Raw genomic sequence first — 25,127 nt, 5'->3', positions numbered from 1 at the left:
ATAGTAGTTTGTAAATTCTTACAGATGAATGCTCTTCTTTTCTCAAAACAGAAGAGCATAAAATACTTTAACACAGCTGTTAATTTTTTTAGCACTTTTGAACTCCGTTGTTCTGTTTGAACAGTGCCGTATATATATTTGTGATGTCAATGAGTGTGAACTGCTTTACTCAGCCACTGAGCTGTTTGGCTCGCCAGCCAATCAACACTCAGTAGCAGTAATGCTAGTGTGCTACTGACCAAAACCTGTTTATTGTAGAAAACTTGAAAGTTATTGGTAAGTTTAATTGGATGTTTAAATGGATTATGTCTGTCTACTTTCCAAAATTAAAGGACTTAGCTGTAAACATGCTGATTTTTTTTTTTTGATCTTCATTCACTCCCACTCATTGAAGACTATTCGGCTGGTGCGAAATGGTAATGCGAGGCCAGTCACAAAAAGAGATGAAATAGTTTTCAAAAATGACTGAATATTATATTGTTTAATATGTGAAAGATTTAATTCACTTAATGCTAAAAAATGTGCACAGTACAGATGGCGTAGAAAGCAGGTCTAAGCTGCTGCAGACTGTGTGTGTGTGTGTGTGTGTGTGTGTGTGTGTGTGTGTTTCAGAAGTACAACTGGAGAATAAAGAATGCTTTACATTGTCTCTAAATTTAAATACACGTCCTATTACAAATACTGATAATGCAGAGAGGAACATATAAAATGTACATGCAGTTTACACAGATTACTGCACAGCTTTATACACATTATATCTATGTGTGTATGTATGTATGTATGTATATATATATGTGTGTGTGTGTGTGTGTGTGTGTGTATGTAAATTAAATCAGTTTTAACTGTTCTCTGTTATGTAGATGAAATTAAAATTATATTAAACTTTTCTCACAGAGTCCAACTATACTGTGACTACAGGGATAATCAGCCCAGGTTGATACACGTTCAGATTCATCACCTTTATAGCCAGTTATAGCACAGTCCTCCTTTTTATCAAAATCATTGGGTTCCCCCTTCCACCAGAACCTGAAACACAGAGAATCAGATTGTCTTCACTATCACACCTCTAGACCTTCTTAGAGAGCGAATAACTGTATCATGAACAGAGTTAATTTTAGTGGTCTCTTACTCAGTGGTCAGTAATGAGCTGTCTACCCATTTCCAGACCCCCTCTGTGTCGATGTCCGTCAGACCAATCCAAGCTTCAGTGTTGCCAACTACTGAACTGATGAACTCCTGACATGGTACAGTATGAAAGTATGTGAATACATACAGTTGAAGCACTCTCTCTGTCTGTCTCTCTCTCTCTCTCTCTCACCTGTTCTTCTCTGCTGTTTATGATCACCAGGTCTGCTCCTTTACTGTTGCAGTCCTTTCTGCTCTCATTCCAGCTCTTCTTCTCAGTAGAGATGTAGTAGACACTGCCTCTGAAACACCCCTGTGCCTGCTCAGTGTTTTTCCCTTTTCATGGAGAAAGTCATGCATTAATTGGTCAGCTCAGTTAAAGGGGAATTCAAATGATTCTTCAGAATTTCTGCAACATTTAGTTATGAGGTAAATAAAGTTAAAGCGGTTTGCTGTGAAATGCTTTATTTTAGAGAATCTTCCAAAGTCAGAATTATTCATACTGATGGTGATAGGAACCAGACATCTAAGACCCCTAAAAGCTCCACCACAGAAAGTTGGTTGTGCCTGACAGGAAATGGTTATGAATGTGCTGCGATGTCACATAATTCTACAATAGTTTTGAGATAAGCTTTTGATCTAAGACATATTTTTTAAAATACATGTGTGTCAGAAAGGTACATGTGGTGTAAGGTAAAATAGTACAAAAAGAAAAAATTCTTACATTTAACACCATTTTAACATTGTCAATTATATTTAAAAACTCAGTGTATTCCTTATTGTATTATCAATGCTTTTAAAACCTCATGTATGTTTATTGGTCATACTGGATAGTAAATAAAATGGCTATGTTTGTGTTTACATATTGTGACCCCTGGTTTCTATCACCACCACTGTAAAGAAATCAAATTCTCTGTGTTTGTATACAGTGAACCATTTCACATCAAAACACTCTGAATGACTTAAACATTCATTTTAAACAAAAATGTTTGGAAAAAAGTTCAAATTAAACAATAAAGTACTTTGTTCTTGTATTCTGTTATTGCCTTTATGCTCTACCACCTGTTAGTTACATCTGTAGTTTGTATATATTTTAGTGCTCACTGCTATTAAGAAACACTACTTTCGAACAAGCTGTGGTGCTTTATTTTCCAGCTGTTTTCAGCCCCTCATACATAGCAAAGTTTTCTCTAACAGCTTGCTCTCTGACTCAGCTCATGTCTCTCTGCTGTCCTCTCTCTCATCCAGCTCACACACATACATATAGACACTCACCCTCTGGATGGTTCCTAATCCCACCCTCTACAATAAGAGTCCATAGCAAAATGAACCAAATGCAGTAAATGCTAGAGAACCTTTAACTTTTCCTAAACATGCCACAGTATATCCCACAGATTCTTGGTCCTTGATCAGCACGCTACCAACATTAAAGCCTCAGAGATCTCACTCTTCACACGCTGACGAAGTCTGTATGTGTCTGTTTTTAAAGGAATGGTTCACTGAAAGATCTAATATTCTTTTTTTTTCCCCCCACATTCTCTCCCCAGTTAAGTCGTATCCAGTTCCACCCACTAGAAGTCAGGACTCTCCCAATCACATGATACCACCAGTGCTAGGAGGGCGAAGGCAAGCACAGGCTTCCTCCGAGAGCTTTGAAGCCAGCCAGTGCATCTTTTCAAACTGGGGGGATGGCCATCGTATCCACCCAAAGAGCGAGGACATTTGTGAGCTTTTGGAATCCCAGCCACGGATGCCTATAGCATCACCAGGGATCGGACTCGCAATCTCTTGACAACCGCGAACCCCCAAAATGTCTAATTTTAAAATTTTAAATTCACCCCTTCCATCAAAAACACTGGGTGACACAGACTCTCAATACTTGTTAGCTACTTTAGCCTTGTAGTCCCAGTGCAAAACTACTGAAGTAAACTTCAGACACCAAACATGTTGAAACTTGGTGATTGACTGCATTTGATTTGTCAGTAAACCATTCCTAAGATATCATCCATATATTTCTACTCAGTGCTATCTTAGACATAAATAACCTTTGGCTCTACCTTTGTGGTCAGTATGAAATTCACACTGCCCATTGAGCTTTCTGCCTCTTCACATGTTTTGAAATGGTTTGTTTGTGGAGGTCACTGATTCCTAGTATTTCTATAAGTGACATTATACTAATTTTCTGTTGCTAACTTTCTCACCACGTTACGTATAGCTCTATGATTACTTTAATATTTTTCTGCAATGATTATAGATGTGGTTTACCTTTTGCTGAGGAGGAGGAAGAAGGAGGTATCTCATTCACCCACACAGAGAGACATAAAGGGATTTTTATCACCTTGTCAAAGAGTTAAGACTAGATTTGTTTTTTTTGTCCTGATTGTACTTGATACCAAAAATACTGCCTAGAACTGCTAGTATGCTGCTCGCGGCACAAGGAAAAGATATACAGCATCTGGTGTGAAATAGACCCTAAACTACTGCTTTACTAGTAGTTAGTCATTAATAACATTTATATGCACTCCAAATGTTCAATATTAGTCTAAAACTAAGCTGTGATTATGTAAACAGCTCAGTTCGATTGGCATTAACCCCAAAAGTCTTAGTCAGTCTTAGTTTAGTGTGACTAAAACATGTGGTCTAGGCTGTTATTGGCCAAATAAGTATTTGCATGTAAATTAATGTGTTACATTGCACTTTGCTACTATGAAATACACGTGCCTTAGCATTAGCATGTTGCCAAGGATGTGATATTAAGGGCATGGCAGAGAAGACAGAGATAGCACAGCCAGCTCTGGTGTGGCTTTAGTGCCAAGTAGGCTAACTAGAAGCACTAGCTTAGTGTTTCCCAGTCCTGGTCCTGAAGTCCCACTGCTCTGCATGTTTTAGAGTTTTCCTTGATTCTTACAGACCTGATCCAACAAATCAGCTCATTACCCTTTATTGAGTTAAAGTGAGCACGTTAAAGCAGGTAAAACACTAACATACGCAGGGCAGTGGGCCTCTAAGACCAGGGTTGAGAAACACTGCTCTAGCTGACGTTCGGTTCAGAAACAGTGAAAGCATGTTTCTCTGACTAACTAACATGTTGGCACATTTCCACCTGTGAGATGAAATTGAGTCCTCAGTAACATCCAGTGTTGTATCAGTTAGCTGTAGTCTTGCCACATTAGCTTGAATGTCACTATTTTTGTTTGTTTGTTTGTTAGTTTTTTCTTCTACATGGTCAACTGATTATTTGTTAATTGTCCTTCAGGGAGACTCACATTTTAAAATTAGTCAGAATGCACACCCCTGTTTCTTAGATTGACTTGCGATGTAGTTGGGCTGTCGTGTGCATATAGATGTCGTTAGTTTAAACTACACCTTACTGATTACTTTTTGAGAGTTTTCAAGTGGTGGCATGATTAAAATCTTTTACTCTAGGAAGTAAATATAAAAATACCATGCTTTAAACTAAACAAATAAAATAATTAAGTCAAACTCTGGTAGTGATATGTAACAGTTGATGAATATTTACTTACTCAGTTCACAAAGCCTCTCCTGAAGTTTATCTCTTTCTTTCTGGAACTGCTCACTCGCTTTAGTCAGGTTGGTGTTGCTGGTCTGTAATTGGTCTCTCTGTATAGTCAGGTTGGTGTTACTGGTCTGTAACTGGTCTCTCTGTATAGTCAGGTTGTTGAACTTGATCCACAGCACTGTGATGGCAGTCAGCAGGAGAACACACAGCAGCCCCAGACACACTGCAGCCAGCCTGTAGCTTCTGCTCCCTGCAGTGTCTCCTGTTGGTAGGGAATGAATACAGACACTTTACTCTTTTTTACTGTACAGAATTAAACCGTAGAGCAGTACGTCTCCAGGGGAAGATTTAGGGAACACTGCTTTTAAGGACTCCTTGTCTTCTTGAGAAAGTGTTATATTGCCATAAGCACTGCTTCCGTTGTATTGTTGAGCGTTACCTTTCTTTTTCAATGTACAAATAATGTGACTCAACAAAAAGGATTTGTTCTGAAAAATTCACCCATTTGTTTAGTGTTTCTTACAGTCAAAATATTTGGGAATTTTCTTGATCTGCTCCGTTCACCAAGAATACTTGAGTTAGTCGCTCAATGAATTGAAAGTTTCAGAATTCGATGCAATGGTGGAGGATGCATATCAAAGAAAGATAGATATATTTATGAGTAAATGTGGTACTTCTTTAAAGTCAGTAGTGCTCTTAAGTCTGCTTTAAAATAGGTGAGAAATGAGCAAACAGGTGTTAAATCTTTACTCTTTGACTTCAGACAGTGCCTGATATTAACGTTTGTTCTGACTTCCTGACGCTGTGGCTTCTGTCATAACCTTAGCTTGTGTAAAGTTCGTGATGATATGTTTTACTGCAATACACATGAACACAGTACAGTTGCAGTAGGGGATACCAGAGCACTGCCTACCACATTGGTTTTTAAACTCGCTAATTTAAAAAATATTTGAGCAAGATGACAATTAGACTGTGTGGCTAATTGTGACAATTGCTTGAACTGTTTGCAAACACAGTTAATTCAAGAGAATTCTGTAGTGCTTGAATCAAATCAGCTTTACTACCCAAATGTATAAAAATGCAAAATAAACATGACTACTTAATAGAGACTGTCTATTCATTATTTTGAACAAAAAGTATAACATATCAGCATAACATTTTACATAAATGTTAATTTTAATTTTGTGGAAAAAAGTTCCACAAATTTAAACCTCTATTGCATGAATTATTAATTAAAATAATTGTAAAATGTTTTTATTATTTAAAATTGCTTAAATAATGGAAATATTAAAAAATGTTTTTTAAAGGGCCATATGGCAACAACGCACAATCATGGAAACTACCATAAAATTAGATTTTTCTCTAAAAACATCCTTTTATTGAAAACAAGTCTAGACAAATCCAACTTAGAGTTGAAGTTTATATCCTAATTTTTACACAGTTAAATTAACATAATTCCAATTGTTAATTGGAATGTATGGTAATGGTATCATCGTAATTAGATTTTCTGGTCATCAAGTATTTGTCCTTTCAAAGTAAAATTAAAAACAGTAAAATAGATTTTATATTACTGCCTTTTAGTAAAATTGAGAGAAAGTAATTGTTGCCATATGGCAACACCATGCAATAGAGGGTAAATTTTTTTAAGTTTTGGAGAGGATGTGGACTTGCCTCAATGCTTTCTGGCTTAAGCCTTGAGTACACTACACGACTTTTAAAGCCTTAACAAATCATAAAAAGACTGGGCATCTCACACTATCTGACTGGTTTTTGCTGATTTTTTTTGGGCAACTGAAATATTGGGGATCAAACACTACACAACTTTTAAGCTGTTACTTAACTGCTGTCTTCTTTTCTCTGGCGTTTGCACTGACACAGTAAAGAAGAAGTAGGTAAACATCTTTAAGTGAGGATCATAGGTTTAAAAATATGATAATGTTTTTTTTTAGTGTTTTAAATTTACATAAACTCGATTGTGCTTGTACCTCAAACTCAGCTAATTAAAAAGCTCCACATGTGAGCGACTTTTCACCATTTTTCTTCTTTACTTGCTGTATTTTCTTCTTTTGCACTCTGTTTTCATTGGCTGTTGGCTGGTCTGTTCAGATTGAGTCGTTGACCAGTATGCACTACCAGATTACGCTCAGTCGGGTCGAAAAAAAAATCAAACACGTTTGATAAACTCCAACTGGTGTGAAACGCAATCAGGAGGCCAAAAATCTGAGTCTGCACCCTTCGCACACTACTCGATTCTCTTTCCTACTGTCTGCTGTGACTGACCCAAAAATCTGCAGACTATAGAGCCAACTAGCAGAGACTCAGCCAGACTGAGAATCGGGGCTAAATTCGAAGTAAAGGTCACGTAGTGTAACCCCGGCTTTAGGTGTAACATTGTGTAAGAACTAGCCCTGCTCTGTGGAGGCCATACTTTAGCCTGACTAGCTCTTACTATGAGTTGGTTATTTTCATAGTGGTGCTGTTACAGTCTTACCTGGCCCTGTGTGAAAAAGTAACTGCCCCTTAGCTACTAAACCAACCAATTAACCAAATTCAATTAACTGTTGGTTTCAATTTCACTGCCACACCCAGGCATGATTACTGCCAGACCTGTTGAATCTAAATATCACTTAAATAGAGCTTGTCTGGCAATGTGAAGCAGACTAGAAGGTCTCAAAAAGCAGCACATGATGTCACATTCTAAAGAAATTCAAATACAGATGCAAAACAAGGTCATTGAAATCTACCACTCTGGACAGGTTCAATGTCATTGCTAAAGCTCTGGCACTCCAGTAAACCACGGTGAGGGACATTATCCACAAATGGAGAAATGCAGTGAAACAGCAGTGAACCAGCCTACCAAAATTTCACCAAGAGTGCATCGATGACTTATCTAGAAGGTCACAAAAGAACCCAGACAAACATCTAAAGAACTGTAGGCCTCACTTGCCTAAGTGAAGGTCAGTGTACACAATTCCACCATTAAAAAACCAGTAAAGTATAGCATCCATTGGAGAGCTGCAAGGCACAAATCACTCTTGACCAAAAAGAACACAAAGGCTCATCTCGCATTTGTTAAAAAAAAAAAATCTAGACGACCCGTAAGACTGTTGGGATAACATTCTGTGGACTAATGAGTCAAAGGTGAAACTTTTTGGAAGACATGGGTCCCATTACATCAGGCATAACATGGTGTTCCACCATGAGATCATACCAATAATCAAATATAATGGTGGTATTGTGATGATATGGGGCTGCTTTGCTTCTGCAACAACTGGATGACCTGTTATAATTGATGGAACCATAAATTCTGCTCTCCATCAGGAAATCCTTAAGAGAATGTCCACCTGTCAGTTTGTGACCTAAAGCTCCAGCGCATTTGGGTTATGCAGCAAGACAATGATCTGAGACACACAAGCAAGTCCACCTTTCAGTGGCCCAAAAGAAACAGAATTTTTCAAAAGGTTTTGGAGTGGCCCAGTCAAAGTCCTGACTTTAATCCCATTAAGAAACTGTGGCAAGACGTTAAATGGGTATTTCATGCTGGCAAACCCTCCAATGTAGCAATTCTGCAAAGAAGAATGGGCCAAAATTCCTCCACAGCGATGTAAAAGACCGTATTTTTTATTTAAATGATTATTGGAAAGGACATGTATCCATTACTTTTTTACAAAAGTAAGACCGTTGAATGGTGACAAGTTTATTTATCTTTACATCACTAAAACTAGTCTAATTCCATTCTTATGAATGTCTAAGTAAAAAAGGATGGAGAGAAGAGAGAGAAAATATGGACCAAAAAAACGAGAAAACTAAACTGAACTCAGCGTGTAGCCTATTAAAATATGTAAAGTTTCTAAATATTCATTAACAAAACTGTAAAGATGTAAAGATAAATAATTGTTTCCTTCACGTTTTACCCTGTTTTTGTACTATAATACTTTATACTAACAATGTTTACTATCCGGTGTTGACCAGAGGAGGATGGGTTCCCCTTCTGAGTCCTGGTTCCTCTCAAGGTTTCTTCCTGTTTCTCTTAGGGAGTTTTTCCTTGCCACTGTCGCCACTGGCTTGCTCATGGGGGCTCGGACCCGGACTTCTTTTTGTAATGCTCATTTTCTTGTAAAGCTGCTTTGTGACAACACCTGTTGTAAAAAGCGCTATATAAATAAAACTTTACTTACTTACTTCATTACAGACGTCAAGGTGAGGTGCAGTTGAGCTCAAACAAGCCCACTGTTGTTTAAACATAGGCATCTTGTGTCTCCGGCCCCCTCTAGCAGATGGCAGCTTTTAAAGCTGCTCACAGTCTTGTAGTTGAATAGTCAAATAGACATTTTGCCCTTTGTGTTCTGTCAGTTCTACAAGCTTCTACTACAATTGACAACTCTTCAAGTTTCAGCTTCTCTAACCCAAACAAACACACCCGAGGTTAACTCATTCTACAATGGCGGTCAACAGCTTTCTCTGTTAATCCAGACTTAGATATTCAGGCTGCGATTAATCCTTTTGCATGTGCACATGAAAGCGTGAGGTTTATGCTGAACAGCTAGTCATGTAAAACACTATCTGAGCAGAATGAATCTTTCAGGAAGGTGACTCAGTGTAGTTCATTTACCCAAAAAAGATCCTTAGTTAAAAAATGAATCGTTCACAGTGACACATCAGTATCAATTGACATTTGATAGATAACAACTTCGTATGACTCCCCAACAAATGGATGTCAGACTCCCCGGATAGGAGCTGATTCTCCTACTAAAGTGATCTGCTTATCTTGACTATTTGGATATTTAAACACCAATTTTTAGATAAGTGTAAAAAGGAGCTTTCTAATAATACCTGGCTGGTGAATTTGAAGGTTCTTTCTTGTGCTGGCGTACTCCTTCTCTTTGTTGGAGTCATGGCCTCTAACAGTATTGGTGCACTCATAGACAACCACCACAAAGTCTTCTATTTCTTCTCTCTTCAGCTTCCCTAAGCAGTTCTTCAGATCTTCATAAACACTCGGAGACATCTCTCGAATTAGTAGGAGACAGAGGTGGGAGAGTAACCAATAATTAATGAACACCATGAAATAATGATTCAGTAGAAGTGTAGAAGATGAGAAAAAGTAGAAGTAACCAAAAATAAAAAAGGATTTTAAAGAAGTATGAAGCCAGACATTACAGCACTAATACATACTTTGGGCTTTACCCAGATTAGATTTGACACAGAGCTTGAAATATAAATAAGTAAGTGAGACTTAAGAATAGACTCCTTTCCTCACAAGTATACTTGAATATATGTAGAAGTATCAATTGAAAATACGATAAAAAGTATTAATCTGTCAACTCCTTGTCTTAGTACATGTAACTGAGTAAATATAACTGTTTGTAACAACTCACCTCTGACAGGAAAATGTAAAATCATCGAAGACTTTGTCTCTGTCTGTATGAATACTGCATTTCTTAACTGTTAACTGTAAATGGCAGTTTGTAATTGTGGCAGTCCTTCATAACGGAAGTCACCAAGCTTTAGCCCTGTTATTGTGTAACAGTGTGGTTGAGGCGTGAATGCAGCAGAGCTTCCAGTGCTGTGCTGTTTTGTACTCAACATATTACAAATAATAACATAAAATCAGTATAATAATAATCTGATTTGTGAGTATTGTACATTTAGAGTGTTGGATGCTGAGCCATTTTGATTTTGTACATTATTAATTCCACATCAAGTGGTTAATAACTGCTGTTATTCAGGAGTTATAAGGCTTTTTATGCAGTTTTTTTTTAGTGAATAGTCTGAAAAAGCAGACACTAGTAGAACTTATTAAAGACTTGAGTTGTGCTAGGATGCCATTAGAGGGTAGTAAAGTCAGTCTGCCTTGGGAAAGATAATGTTTCTGAAGTACGTTCTGCATGATTTACCATTTACCATTTCAAATCAACTCCTGCCCTGTTTCACTTTTTACAGTGTACTGTGCTCTTGCAAACTGTTCTGATGCCTCCTATGTCCCTTTCCCTTTTGGTCTGCTGTCTGACCAAGAGCACATTTAAGTTTTTGAGATCTTCACAAACCTAAAAGCTACATTTTATTTTGCATGTTTCTGATCTAGTGATGTCTGTTTTATTTACTACTAAATTTAGCAGCTCGCAATTAGCATAGACATGTTTACAGTACTCAGTAAAGTGTTTTCCTTGTGTCACTAGGAGAGATTGATGAATTCCAGACTGAAATTTAGAGTTGTCACAGCAACAGACTGGTACATGGGCAGTATGCAGTGTTGATCAAACTGCAAACAGCAAAGATTTATCTAAGTTACAGTTCATACAGCAATGAAAGTCCCCAGATACTATTCCACAATCTGTATTATACTGATTAAATAATGCAACCATCAGTCATAAATTTAGGACAGTCCTGATTTGATGTGCACCAAACAATGTATGTTAAACAATGTATGTACTTTGCCATGAAGAATTGCATGAATCAGTACAAATTTACCCTCACAGTCATTGTGTTGTTCTTTGGATATAAAGATTTTTATAAATGAGCCGTTCCCCTTTTTTGCTTGTACAGTTTGAAAAATAGACCTGTCCCACCAAATCTCTCTTGAGCTTTTGTGCTCCTCACTAGACAGATTGCTTTCTAGCAGGAAGGCAGCAGTTAAATGTCATTACATTAAGTGTGTTATATTGAAATTTGTGTATTGTATTGATAGTGTGTGACCGTAGAGGACTAAGAAAAAACAATAAAAACAAACCAAAAAAGAGGATGTTATGAAACCCCCCTTCCACTTCCTTCCCCCCTCTCCCAGAGACAGCAGCCATGTCCTCAAATGACAATGCAATCCTGTTATAACAGGTACAACTCTTAACTTCTCTGGCAGGTGGCAAATACCCATCCACAACCTACAGTATATTTGAGAAATTATATCTAGTTGTATTAAAGAAAAAATGATTGCTTATCCCCCTAAGATAACATTTGGCTCTACAGAACAGCAGGCACATGCAGGTGTTAGCAAGGGGGAAAAAACTGATCACAACACAGTTTGGACTGAACAGACAATGTGGCGGTCTGAAATAAGGAATCCTTCCGTATACATAAAAGAAAATGATTATATTGTCAGCCTCATAATGTCCTTTTTTGACATTAACCTGTAATGTTGGGATGATGAGCATGTATTCATATATAACAGAAAACACACTCAACCCTTCTTGTGTAGGGCAGACAATTCAAACCTGATATTACGGTAAATTTCTCAGCCTCCTGTGGCGAAGAAAACAGCTGAAACTTCCTGTTAGCTTGCACAAACGGTAATGAAACCCATGAAAAGTTCCCATATCGTTAAACAGCTTCCTGATGCCATCAAACTCACATCTGTGTCAGATAGTTTCTGCAGAGAGGTCCTGGGCGAATTAAAGTTTGGTTTCATTGTGTTTAATGACCTGATGTATCGTGGAGTGTAGCACAAATGCTTTGTCTTGGAAATGTAAAAAATGGATGAGAACAGCTCTGTTGTGATTAAGCCTAGCAGGTGCAAACGTACGGTACAGTCTTTCCAATTAAAAGGATTTGTCGGGTTCTATATCAAGCCATTTGGGTAGGATATCATGCATGAATTTCAAAAGGGGGCGCCCTCTTTGAGACGGAGCACCCAAATATTCTTCCTTCTCCCACGGTTCTCCAGGTTGTCCGTCTTTGCTTCTAGGCACGCTATTCACTTTGTAGCTGAAGCTGAGGTCAACTGGGTTCTGGCTAGCTTTTCTTCTTCTGCAACTATACAAGTCTCAGCTTCCTCTGTGTGTTTTTCATTGGCTGTTGCATCTCGTTTGATGTAGACCACATCGTTCTCTAGTGCTGTGATAGAGTTTGACATTTCATGCAGCTTCCATCCAAAGAGCTTTTAGCTCGGTTAGCACCTCAGCTGTATTCGCCATGTTGTTTGCCTTGGTTGTATGAAGTTCACACTATGCAGCCATCCCCGTTAGGGTCACGTAAGCCAACCCTAGAGTGGACTAATTTAATTTAAAACAGATGCTAAATAATACATATACGTAATGTTGTATTACCCTTTGTTCACTGTTCAAACAGTTGACAAATAAGGGGCATTAATAAGTTGTAAGAGTAATGCTAGAGTAAATTGTCCAGTGTCTCTGCTGGGGGGTTACTTTAGACATATTGTCTAAAACTCTCAGCTTTTTCTGTACAGCTTCAGTGTCCCGATGGTTCAGATTGGTTATAAAATTATGAAAATATAATACTTCAAGATTTCCCACAGACATCTGTAGCTGAGTTCCAGAGTCTGCTATAATGATAGAAACTATGTAAAGTATGTGAACATGGCTTTGGAACGTACTTGTTTACTAAGTTTCTCTGCAAGGTGTGACTATTAGCATGCAGGTTGCTTTTGTGTGCTTCATTTAAAGAGAGAAAACAGCTATGAACTCAAACACACATTTTCTAATCCGCTTATCCCTTTGGGCTGTGGGGAGCTATGAACCCACACCAGAGAAATTCTAGTGAGGGGAATTGCCACTCTTTGTCTTTCAGGTTTGTCAAACGCTAGAGGGCCAAAATGTTCCTGTGGAGCTCTTTTGTAAAATAGTAGTTTGTAAATTCTTACAGATGAATGCTCTTCTTTTCTCAAAACAGAAGAGCATAAAATACTTTAACACAGCTGTTAAGTTTTTTAGCACTTTTGAACTCCGTTGTTCTGTTTGAACAGTGCCGTATATATATTTGTGATGTCAATGAGTGTGAACTGCTTTACTCAGCCACTGAGCTGTTTGGCTCGCCAGCCAATCAGCACTCAGTAGCAGTAATGCTAGTGTGCTACTGACCAAAACCTGTTTATTGTAGAAAACTGGAAAGTTATTGGTAAGTTTAATTGGATGTTTAAATGGATTATGTCTGTCTACTTTCCAAAATTAAAGGACTTAGCTGTAAACATGCTGATGATCTTCATTCACTCCCACTCATTGAAGACTATTCGGCTGGTGCGAAATGGTAATGCGAGGCCAGTCACAAAAAGAGATGAAATAGTTTTCAAAAATGACTGAATATTATATTGTTTAATATGTGAAAGATTTAATTCAGTTAATGCTAAAAAATGTGCACAGTACAGATGGCGTAGAAAGCAGGTCTAAGCTGCTGCAGACTGTGTGTGTGTGTGTGTGTGTTTCAGAAGTACAACTGGAGAATAAAGAATGCTTTACATTGTCTCTAAATTTAAATACACGTCCTATTACAAACACTGATAATGCAGAGAGGAACATATAAAATGTACATGCAGTTTACACAGATTATTGCACAGCTTTATACACATTATATTTTTTAGATATATGTGTGTGTGTATGTGTGTATATATATATAAAATCAGTTTTAACTGTTCTCTGTTATGTAGATAAAATTAAAATTATATTAAACTTTTCTCACAGAGTCCAACTATAATGTGACTACAGGGAAAATCAGCCCAGGTTGATACACGTTCAGATCCAGCATCTCTATAGCCAGTTACAGCACAGTCCTCATTTTTATTAAAATCATTTGGTTCCCCCTCGAACCAGAACCTGAAACACAGAGAATCAGATTGTCTTCACTATCACACCTCTAGACCTTCTTAGAGAGCGAATAACTGTATCATGAACAGAGTTAATTTTAGTGGTCTCTTACTTAGTGGTCAGTAATGAGCTGTCTACCCATTTCCAGACCCCCTCTGTGTCGATGTCCGTCAGACCAATCCAAGCTTCAGTGTTGCCCAATACTGAACTGATGAACTCCTGACATGGTACAGTATGAAAGTATGTGAATACATACAGTTGAAGCACTCTCTCTGTCTGTCTGTCTGTCTGTCTCTCTCTCTCTCTCTCTCTCTCACCTGTTCTTCTCTGCTGTTTATGATCACCAGGTCTGCTCCTTTACTGTTGCAGTCCTTTCTGCTCTCATTCCAGCTCTTCTTCTCAGTAGAGATGTAGTAGACACTGCCTCTGAAACACCCCTGTGCCTGCTCAGTGTTTTTCCCTTTTCATGGAGAAAGTCATGCATTAATAGGTCAGCTCAGTTAAAGGGGAATTCAAATGATTCTTCAGAATTTCTGCAACATTTAGTTATGAGGTAAATAAAGTTAAAGCGGTTTGCTGTGAAATGCTTTATTTTAGAGAATCTTCCAAAGTCAGAATTATTCATACTGATGGTGATAGGAACCAGACATCTAAGACCCCTAAAAGCTCCACCACAGAAAGTTGGTTGTGCCTGACAGGAAATGGTTATGAATGTGCTGCGATGTCACATAATTCTACAATAGTTTTGAGATAAGCTTTTGATCTAAGACATATTTTTTAAAATACATGTGTATCAGAAAGGTGTAAGGTAAAATAGTACAAAAAGAAAACATTTTTTCTTACATTTAACACCACTTTAACATTATCAATTATATTTAAAAACTCAGTGTATTCCTTATTGTATTATCAATGCAATCATCCATATATTTCTACTCAGTGCTATCTTAGACATAAATAACCTTTGGCTCTACATTCACCTTTGTGGTCAGTATGAAATTCACACTGCCCATTGAGCTTTCTGCCTCTTCACATGTTTTGAAATGGTTTGTTTGTGGAGGTCACTGATTCCTAGTATTTCTATAAGTGACATTTATACTAATTTTCTGTTGCTAACTTTCTCACCACGTTACGTATAGCTCTATGATTACTTTAATATTTTTCTGCAATGATTATAGATGTGGTTTAACTGTTGCTGAGGAGGAGGAAGAAGGAGGTATCTCATTCACACACAGAGACATAAAGGGATTTTTATCAACTTGTCAAAGAGGTAAGAATAGATTTGTTTATTGTCCTTGATTGTACTTGATACCAAAAATACTGCCTAGAACTGCTAGTATGCTGCTCGCGGCACAAGGAAAAGATATACAGCATCTGGTGTGAAATAGACCCTAAACTACTGCTTTACTAGTAGTTAGTCATTAATAACATTTATATGCACCCCAAATGTTCAATATTAGTCTAAAACTAAGCTGTGATTATGTAAACAGCTCAGTTCGATTGACATTAACCCCAAAAGTCTTAGTCAGTCTTAGTTTAGTGTGACTAAAACATGTGGTCTAGGCTGTTATTGGCCAAATAAGTATTTGCATGTAAATTAATGTGTTGCATTGCACTTTGCTGCTATGAAATACACTGTGCCTTAGCATTACCATGTTGCCAAGGATGTGATATTAAGGGCATGGCAGAGAAGACAGAGAGAGCACAGACAGCTCTGGTGCGGCTTTAGTGCTGAGTAGGCTAACTAGAAGCACTAGCTTAGTGTTTCCCAGTCCTGGTCCTGAAGTCCCACTGCTCTGCATGTTTTAGAGTTTTCCTTGATCCCTACAGACCTGATCCAACAAATCAGCTCATTACCCTTTATTGAGTTAAAGTGAGCATGTTAAAGCAGGTAAAACACTAACATACGCAGGGCAGTGGGCCTCTAAGACCAGGGTTGAGAAACACAGAAACAGTGAAAACAGTGAAAACATATTTCTCTAATTAACTAACATGTTGGCACATTTCCACCTGTAAGATGAAATCGAGACCTCATTAATATCCAATGTTGTGCCAGTTAGCTGTAGTTTTTCCACATTAGCTTGAATGTCACTATTTTTGTTTGTTTATTTTTTCTTCTACATGGTCAACTGTTTATCTGTTAATTGTCCATCAGGGAGACTCACATTTTAAAATTAGTTGGAATGCGCACCCCTGTTTGACTTGCAATGTAGTCTGTTGTTTGCATATAAATGTGGTTAGTGTGACCTACACATTACTGATGACTTTTTAAGAGCTTTCGAGTGGCAGCATGATTATTAAAATCTTTTACTCTAGGAGGTAAATAAAAAAATATTCCTGTGCTTTAAACTAAACAAATGGAATAATTAAATCAAACTCTGGTAGTGATATGTAACAGTTGATGAATATTTACTTACTCAGTTCACAAAGCCTCTCCTGAAGTTTATCTCTTTCTTTCTGGAAGTGCTCACTCGCTTTAGTCAGGTTGGTGTTACTGGTCTGTAACTGGTCTCTCTGTATAGTCAGGTTGTTGAACTTGATCCACAGCACTATGATGGCAGTCAGCAGGAGAACACACAGCAGCCCCAGACACACTGCAGTCAATCTGTAGCGTCTACTCCCTGCAGTGTCTCCTGTTAGTAGGGAATGAATACAGACACTTTACTCTTTTTTACTGTGCAGATTTAAACTGTGCAGAGCAGAACATCTCCAGGAGACGTAACACAAAGGTTTTGTTCTGAAAAAAATCACCCACTTGTTTACTGTTTTTCACAGTTAAAATATTTGGGAATGTTCTTGATCTGCTCCGTATACCAGGAATGCTTCAGTTGGTGGCCGAATGAATTGAAAGTTTCAGAATTTGTTGAGATGGTGGAGGATGCACATCAAATTCATATATATGAATAAATGTGATACTTTTTAAAGTAAGTAGGGCTCCTAAATCTGCTGTAATAATAGATGAGAAATGAGCAAACAGCTGTTAAATCTTTACTCTTTGACTTCAAACAGTGCCTGATATTGACGTTTCTTCTCACTTCCTGTCGCAGTGGCTTCTGTCGCAACCTTAGCTTGTGTAAATTTAGTGATGATACGTTTTATGCAATACACATGAACACAGTACAGTTGTAGTAGGGGATACCAGAGCACTGCCTACCACATTTTGTTTTTAAACTCGCTAATTTAAAAAATACAACCCTGGTGGTTAATTGGCAACAGGTCAGTAACATGAGCTAGTATAAAAAAGCAACCCAGAGAGGCTGAGTCTTTCAGAAGTAAAGATGCGGAGGCGTTCACCACTCTGTGAAAGACTGCTTTTCATCGTCTACGGTACATAATAACAGTAACAGATTCAGAGAATCTGGAGAAACCTCTGTATGCAAGAGACAAGGCCAAAAAACAGTATTTGCTGGCCATGATTTTTGGGCCCTCAGGCGGCACTGCATTAAAAACAGACATAATTCTGTAGTGGAAATCACTGCATGGGCTCAGTAACACTTCTGAAAACCATTATCTATGAAAACATAGACTGGATCCACCTTATCTGGGCCTGTGCTCATTTAAAATGACTGAGGTGAAGCAGAAAAGTCTCCTGTGGTCTGACGAATCAACATTTAAATTTGTTTTGGACATCATGGACACTGTGTCCTCCGGGATAAAGATCACTCAGCTTGTTATCAGTGCCAGCCAGTATTCATGATGATATAGAGGTGCGTTAGTGCACATGGCATGGGTGACTGGCACATCTGTGAAGGCACCATTAATGCTGAACGATATATACGTTTTGGCAACATAAGCTGCCGTCCAGACGACGTCTTTTTTCAGGGAATGCCAAACCACATTCTGCATCTATTACAACAGCATGGCTCTGTATTAAAAGAGTGTGGGTCACCACTGAAAACATTTGACACATTATAAAGTGAAAAATACGACAAAGGAGACCCCGAACTGATGAGCCGCTGAAATCGTATATCAAGCAAGAATGGGAAAACATTTAACTTTCAGAACTACAGTAATTGCTCTCCTCAGTTCCCAAATGCTTACAGACTGTTGTTAAAAGAGGTGATGAAACACAGCGATAAACATGCCCCCGTCCCAACTATTTTGGAACATGTTGTTGGCATCAAATTCAAAATGGGAATATATTTTTCAAAAAACAATAAAAATTTCTCAGTTTAAACATTTAATTTGTTGTCTTTGTAGTATTTTTAATGAACTACATGGGTTTAAATGATTTGGACATCGTTGCATTTTGTTTTTATTTACATTTTGCACAGCGTCTTTGCAAACCTTTTTTGGAAATGGGGTTGGATTTCAGCAAGATTATTATTTTCATAGAAACAGTTGGCCCATCTAAAATAAGGATAATCTTTGTTTTGAACCCTGACTGTTTTGGAACATTTGTTAGTAGAAATGTTGCAGCTTAACCCATAGCTGTGGTTAATGGTAGCAGACAAAGGAGATAATTGTAACATTTGATAGAAAATCTGCAAACACGTTTAATTCAAGAGAATTTTGTAGCGTTTGAATCAAATGAGCTTTACTAACCAAATAAAAATACACACATCAATAAATATGACTACTTATTAGAGACTGTCTGTATATTTTTTGAGCACAAAGTAAAATATCAAAATCAGCAGGATACATACATTTTATTTATATAAACTAAAATTAATCTGTGAAGAAAAAAGGTCAACAAAATTAACCCTTTTTTGCATGAATTATTACTTAAACATGTTAACAATCAAACAGTAAAACATAGATTTTATATTACTGTCTTTTATTAAAATTGAGATCATCATTTTTGCCATATGGCAACACCACTCAATAGAGCAGGCATGTCAAACTGGGGACCTTCCAGGTCAGAGTGCCATAGAAATTAACATTTACCTTCACCTAACATTCTGAATTCAGTTCGTGAAAGCCTTGCTAATTAGCTGATGAGCTAAATCAGGTGTGTTTAATGAGGCAGCGTGCTGAAGTATGTAGTGCTTTGGCCCGCAAGGACTGGTGCTTGACACCTGTGCAATAGAGGGTTAACTATTTTTAAGTTTTTGGGATAGGATATGAGCTTCTCTCATTGTTTGCTTTGGGTGGCTTAGTTGTAACGTTGTAGTAGAACTAACCCTGCTCTGGGGAGGCCATACTTTAGCCTGGCTAGCTCTTTCTATGACTTGGTTATTTTTCATAGTGGTGCTGTTACAGGCAACAAGAAGGTGATTAAAACTGTTAGTGCAGACTCTAGTGCCAGTGGGGAAGAAAGCAAAGAGGTAAGGTTCCTTTCATAAACACCTCCAAAGCATCATGATCATTGTTTTCTGGTCCATAGCTCTCTGACACTCTCAAATCTGACACAAGATTGCTGTGTAGAGCTGAGAATAAGCATAGGAAATCCAGCTCCAACAGATTTGGCCAAGTACTATGACCTGCTCAAATTCTCTGCAGACACAGCATCGAAGATGTTTTTTTCACTTCAAGATAAACAGCTACATTTCCTACCGATGAAAATAGTCCTCCACCCTCTCTACTCGAATCTTTCTCCAACATCTCGTCTTACTGCAGAGGACTTTGTGACTTACTTTGAACAGAAATCCGACAATTTAACAAGCTTAAAAACCTGGAACAGTTTCATTTTTCTGATCACATAACATCTTCCACAAGATCCTGCAGATTTCTCCTTCCAACAATCATTATACTATAAACGTTCCTGAATACATAACCCACTCAATTTCTCATTCAAACACTGCTCATCGTCAGACTTGACCACTCCACTGAGGCTAGATCTCGCTGCTTTAGTGCTTTTTCCCCACTGCACAGGAACTCAGTTCATTCTGCTGTGGTTTGAAGACTCGCATCTTAAAGCAATGCTTAACATCTTTTTCCACTTATTCACAGTTCCTTTTACAATTATTGTAATTTCTATTTAATCCTCTGCAAAAACATTGTTTTATTGTTTTTTGTATTTGTGTGAAAAGAATTACTCATTTAATGTGCTCAGCTCCTCAGTGGCTAGACCTGTATATAGCATAACTCTTATGTTGTAGATTTTCACAGTATCTTCTAGTACTTTTTGTGGCTTTGTCTGTTTGCTTCACGGTGGATGACTAAATGTAAATCTAAATGACAGTTAGGAAGTACAACATTCCCCAATTTACCTTTCAGTTCTTTTTCCACTTCCACATGTATTTTTAAATGGTCTTTTTTGCATTTTTTTGGAAAACCTTAGATGTGAGCAAAACCAAGTATTTTGATTTTAAAACATATATTTTTTTAAATTAGGGATGCAACAATGCCGTTTTTTCAGACCAAGTACATGTTTTCCATTACTGTTTTCAGCCAATACCGAGTCCAATACCATAACGATTTATAGTTAAATCATTAAAATCTAGCAGATTCTAAATGGTGTGCATTGGCTAGCTTTGCTACATTAGTTACCTTTGATCATGTAGTGCTACAGTGGAGAAGAGCGGATTTTATTCTGCGTCAGAACAGCACTTCTGCGCAGCTCTAAGTGAAGCACATTTTTAAGTGGGATAAAAACTGACCTTATCTTTTTTTCCCCCAGATCTGCTGGCCTTTGGGTTTTTGGGAGGTCATAGTTTCGATGCTCCTCATCTATGTCTTTCAACAACTCTCTGTGACAGTGACAGCAGGGATCACATCTGAGGCTAATTCACTGATAATAGGACAATACAGTCTCTTTAGAGCCTATTTTACAAAAACAGTTATTACAAAAAAATTGTAATAAAAAAATCTGTTTAGCGGGTCTAATTGTCTGGACCTGTATTGGTGAAGCGGTCATGATTGTTTAAAAACGGCTGAAATTGCCCAGAGAATGTTTAAAGTGACCAGTGACTTTGAGTCAGACTGTCTTGGAGTCAGTAACACTTCTCTGTGTGAGCAAAGCTTCCTTCACTGCCAGCTTGAGTCATTTGTTCAGTAGCGCAACACTGTAGGCTTACATCACATAGTATCAGCGGGTATCAGAGTGTTGGTATTGGTGAATTTTTATGAGTATGAGCAAATGAGCACGATATCAGCCCAATACCCGATACCAATATCAGTATTGGTGCGTCTTTAAGTGCAACAATACCTGTGTGGTGAGTTTGTTGTTTCCTTTTTGTGCTGCCATCATCCCTTTCTGTGTTGGCATTGTGATTTCTTACAGTATCCGCACTTTCATAGATATCCACCACCACTTCCACTCGCTCTCCTCTGCTTGGCTCTTCAGTGTAGTTGAAATTTTCGTAAAGATCCTGAGACATCTCTCTAATCTAGAGAATACAGAGGTGAGTAGAGTAAACAAAGCCATACTGAAATAACACTATAGTAATGATGCCTATAATCGCCTATAATGTACATGGTGAAATGGAACACAGTAAAATGTAGATTCCTTTAGTCAAGAGAAATCTGGAATATAAAATATAATCATATGAAAATGATTTTATGTACATGTAACTGCTGCTACCCACCTCTGATAGAAGACTCCCATGCATAGACTTCGTCTCTTTCTGTCTGTAAGGACACTGCACGTCTTCACTTGTGTAATCTACTGTCTGGTAGCAGCGTAATCATTGTGATGTTGTCAGCAACGGAAGTCACCAAGCATTAGCACATACTTTGGACGAACTAGAACCCTGTGTTTGAGGCATGAGTGGTTAAACCTTCTCAAGATATTATATTTATTATTAATTTGTGCCATCAAGTCGATTCCACCTGCTGCCGACCGTATGCATATTGTTTCACCGGAATGTTGTCTTTTCTCTGGGTTATGTCAGATTAACACACATTCAAGTGGCTGTTTGGGCCTGTACAAAGAACAGTCGACACTCTGTCATAAACCCATATGAGTAGCTTTTTGTGCAACTAGTAAGGACAAAAAAGCCCTCTGTCAGGAAACACCAAAGTGAGGTGGACATCTGCTAGCCATGTAATCCATCGTTGGGACACTCTGCATCTTGAAACAAGGGAAATGTAAATAGAATAGACAGACAATAGTTAAAACTAAAGAAGGAAAAGGAAAAGTACACAGCACTGTCCATTATGCTCTTAAGCTGAGTGCACACTACATGATTTTAGCCCTGATTTTCCAGTCGCAGACAAATATTTTAGATCTCCAACAGACTCCCAGCTCGGCGTCAAACCGCTACAACGTGCCTATGACAACTCTCATGTAATCTGATAGGTTAAGCAATGACATTTGCCCAGTCAGCGAGCTGTTGCAGATGCCCCAATATTTTCAAACATCTTGTAGTGTGAGCACCTCTATAACAAGTAGCAAGAGCAGCACTGAGCAGCAGCCGTTGGCAGCTTCTGTCTAGTTTGGCACATTAGTGAGTCAGTGGGATTCTGTAAACAGATGTGCTTTGTGATGGATTATTTTAGGTGAAAGGTTGTGTATGAGCCTTGTCTGCAGTCACTTGTGTAGTGTCTGCACCACTGCATCAACAAACAGGTGGTCACAAGTGATAAACATTGTCTAACATAAGCAGTATAGCTATGTTCACTATACATCTTCTTTTTCCAGAGTATGTCCTCTTTTTGGGACAAAAAAAATTAATTTCCTCACATTTGGCTTTGCTTTCATCTTGACATTTGCTGTCTACTGTCTAGCCAGTGCCGCTCTCCTGCCCCCAGTGTCCTTGTTTTTGAAAAACAAAAAATGGTCACCCTAGTGTAGCCAATCTTTGAAAGTCATGCAATGTGCACTTGGTATCTGAAAGTTCAAAGGCAACAATATTTTTTCTTGTCTTGCTTTTTATTGTCCAGGTTTCACATCCATAAAGAAAAACAAAAAAGACCGTAGCCTGGACAATTCTTCTTTCCTATGTTCAAGGATGCTTGAAGTATCAAAATACATAATCAACATTAAACTTCGGTTCCCACAGCTGGTGGGGGCTTTGCCTCAAAGTACGAAAATGTCCTTAGCCATGAAGGGGTAGCATTTTCCTGCAGCTGAACACCAACAGTCCAGGCCTTATAGTGCACGTGCAGTGTCACCCAAGTGATAGTATAGTTGCAATGTAGCAATGTAGCGGTAGTGCAGCGTCATCCGTGGAGGCAGCCACATAGCTGCAATGTAGCGTTGGTCAGGTCTCTGTTCCAGAAAGCCTTGTTGACTCATCATGGCTGTGATGTAGCATCACCCAAACAGCCAGCCCAAGAAACCTCTGAGCCACGGGTGGAAAATCGCTCCAAACTGCTATCTCAGTGGATATAATGGCTACTTCTTAGCCAGTAGGAAAACATCAAAACATACACACAAATGATATAAAACAAACAAAAAGACGATGTAAAGCGGCAGACATAATACACCAGCGTACTTACAAAAAAGCACACATGCACTCACACCACATTCAGAAGTCACACATTCAGGAGAGAATCAGGAATTTTATTAGTGAATTCTTCCCACAACACACAGCATATCACATATGATCTCACACATCTGCTGAATTCTGTATTCTGTATTAATGCGCAAAGTTGTTAAACTTTTAATGCTTTTAATGGAGCCTTTGGAAATATTGATATGTACTTTTTAAAAATTTTCTTATGTCAATTTTTTGACCTTAATGGAACTATTACTGAGTGTTTCCAGATTTTAGGGACCATATGTAGCACAAGAGACTGCAAATTATGCTAGTCATGTTACTCAACATCTCTCAGTAGTAGGTTTTGGGTGCTGTACTGCGCTCCTAAGTATAAGCTCCATTTACACTCAGCTCATGTAAAGTCTATTGCAATGTGTTATAAATGCTTTGTAACAAAATCCTATAGGCTACAAATAGACAAATGACATCTCATATATTCTAATAATATGTGTGGTGAATTTCAAGGTTGTTTCTTGTGCTCACATACTTCTTTGTGTTCTTTGTGCTGGGGTCATGGCCTCATAGCTAACTACCACCATGTCGTCTAGCTCTGCTCTCTTCCCAAAGCAGCTTTTCAGATCTTTATAAAACTCTGAGACATCTTTCAAATTTATAAAGAAACTGAGGTGGATAAAGTATTGTATTATTCATGTAACCAAATTGTAAACTAAAAATAAATGGCTAAATGGGACTGGGTGAAAGTACTGAGAACCGAGTAAAAAAAGTACAAAAAAGTACTTTTCACAAATATACTTGAGTATAACTGCATCATTATCATTTGAAAATTCACAGAAAAGTCTTAATTGAACAAATCAATGTACTGATGTACACAAGGGTGAACAATAGGGTGATCATTGGCTCAATGGCTCCCAATCCTAGCACAACGCTTGAGAAAAGCCATACTATTGAAACAGAATAGTCTGACAATAATGACGTACAGCAGCCAGGAAAACTGTGCTCTTTTCCACATGTGCATATTTAGCATGGCATGTTGATCCGCTGTGACAGGCAAAAGCAATAGTACAGCATGAGGCTTTGTGTTGTAATTTAGAATTTTATTTTCACTTGACAGTGATACTATCATTTGAATGGTTCAGATTTTCTGAAGAAGCATGTGTAATTTATCTTTTATCTTCTGGAACTTTATACGCACTAAATTACAGAAAGTAACCGAAATTGACTGAAATTTTCTATGAATCACTTAATTTGCTGTTGGAGTTTTGACTCCTGCTGCAATGGCAATAAAAGTCTTTTTCTGGTCTCTGTAGTTGTTTCTAATGCTGTCAAAGCTCAAGTCTCCTTTGTAGCTTAGATGTCAGAGCTGCAGCAAGTATAAAATGATGCTGTTTGAGAGTGAAAGTGCAAAGCGTGCAAACTGGCGAAACGCTCAGCCACAATTCACGTCCATGTGCACCCCCTCACAACACACACACACACACAATCAAACAACTTTTATTGTAATTTCACATATGTGGAAAAAATCTTTTTTTTTCAGTGTTTAACACAAGTCATGCACATGTACCTCAGTGAATATAACTAGTTACTACTCATCTCTCACAGAAGATGGACACACAAACACACTGCTTCTCC

General features: G+C 38.0%; 2 protein-coding genes across 3 annotated transcripts; both read right to left on the bottom strand.

The window, feature by feature from the left end:
* Positions 1–569: 569 nt before the first annotated feature.
* Positions 570–10,187, bottom strand: LOC118816489 (CD209 antigen-like protein E). 2 transcript variants are annotated; one of them, XM_036582894.1, is made up of 6 exons: positions 10,024–10,187; positions 9,479–9,653; positions 4,650–4,907; positions 1,319–1,461; positions 1,130–1,236; positions 570–1,026 (listed from the first exon to the last, which is right to left on the bottom strand). In XM_036582894.1, the coding sequence occupies exons 2-6, from the start codon at positions 9,651–9,653 to the stop codon at positions 873–875; spliced, it is 837 nt and encodes a 278-aa protein (XP_036438787.1). In that variant the 5' UTR covers positions 10,024–10,187; the 3' UTR covers positions 570–872. The 2 variants fall into 2 exon arrangements, with proteins under 2 accessions (XP_036438787.1, XP_036438785.1); XM_036582892.1 differs by lacking the exon at positions 10,024–10,187 and having other exon boundaries at positions 9,479–9,884.
* Positions 10,188–13,999: 3,812 nt separating this feature from the next.
* LOC118816490 (CD209 antigen-like protein E) lies at positions 14,000–21,840 on the bottom strand. Its single transcript, XM_036582895.1, has 6 exons — positions 21,642–21,840; positions 21,263–21,443; positions 16,590–16,805; positions 14,493–14,635; positions 14,288–14,394; positions 14,000–14,184 (listed from the first exon to the last, which is right to left on the bottom strand). The coding sequence occupies exons 1-6, from the start codon at positions 21,663–21,665 to the stop codon at positions 14,031–14,033; spliced, it is 825 nt and encodes a 274-aa protein (XP_036438788.1). The 5' UTR covers positions 21,666–21,840; the 3' UTR covers positions 14,000–14,030.
* Positions 21,841–25,127: the final 3,287 nt, after the last annotated feature.

This window comes from Colossoma macropomum, unplaced genomic scaffold (assembly GCF_904425465.1).
Source record: "Colossoma macropomum unplaced genomic scaffold, Colossoma_macropomum, whole genome shotgun sequence".
Lineage (NCBI taxonomy): Eukaryota > Metazoa > Chordata > Actinopteri > Characiformes > Serrasalmidae > Colossoma > Colossoma macropomum.
This window is presented reverse-complemented; position numbering and strand designations above follow the sequence as displayed.

Bases quoted from the DNA above. Each gene is read 5' to 3' on its own strand.
- LOC118816489 (XM_036582892.1), bottom strand. From the start codon at position 9,710: ATGGTGTTCATTAATTATTGGTTACTCTCCCACCTCTGTCTCCTACTA. The intron at 4,908-9,478 runs GTATTATTAGAA...CCCTACCAACAG, and splicing joins CCTTCAAATTCACCAGCCAG to GAGACACTGCAGGGAGCAGA. The intron at 1,027-1,129 runs GTAAGAGACCAC...TCTGTGTTTCAG, and splicing joins AGCTCATTACTGACCACTGA to GTTCTGGTGGAAGGGGGAAC.
- LOC118816490 (XM_036582895.1), bottom strand. From the start codon at position 21,665: ATGCATGGGAGTCTTCTATCAGAG. The intron at 21,444-21,641 runs GTGGGTAGCAGC...TGTATTCTCTAG, and splicing joins ATGGGAGTCTTCTATCAGAG to ATTAGAGAGATGTCTCAGGA. The intron at 14,636-16,589 runs GTAAGTAAATAT...CTCCATGAAAAG, and splicing joins GGAGAGGCTTTGTGAACTGA to GGAAAAACACTGAGCAGGCA.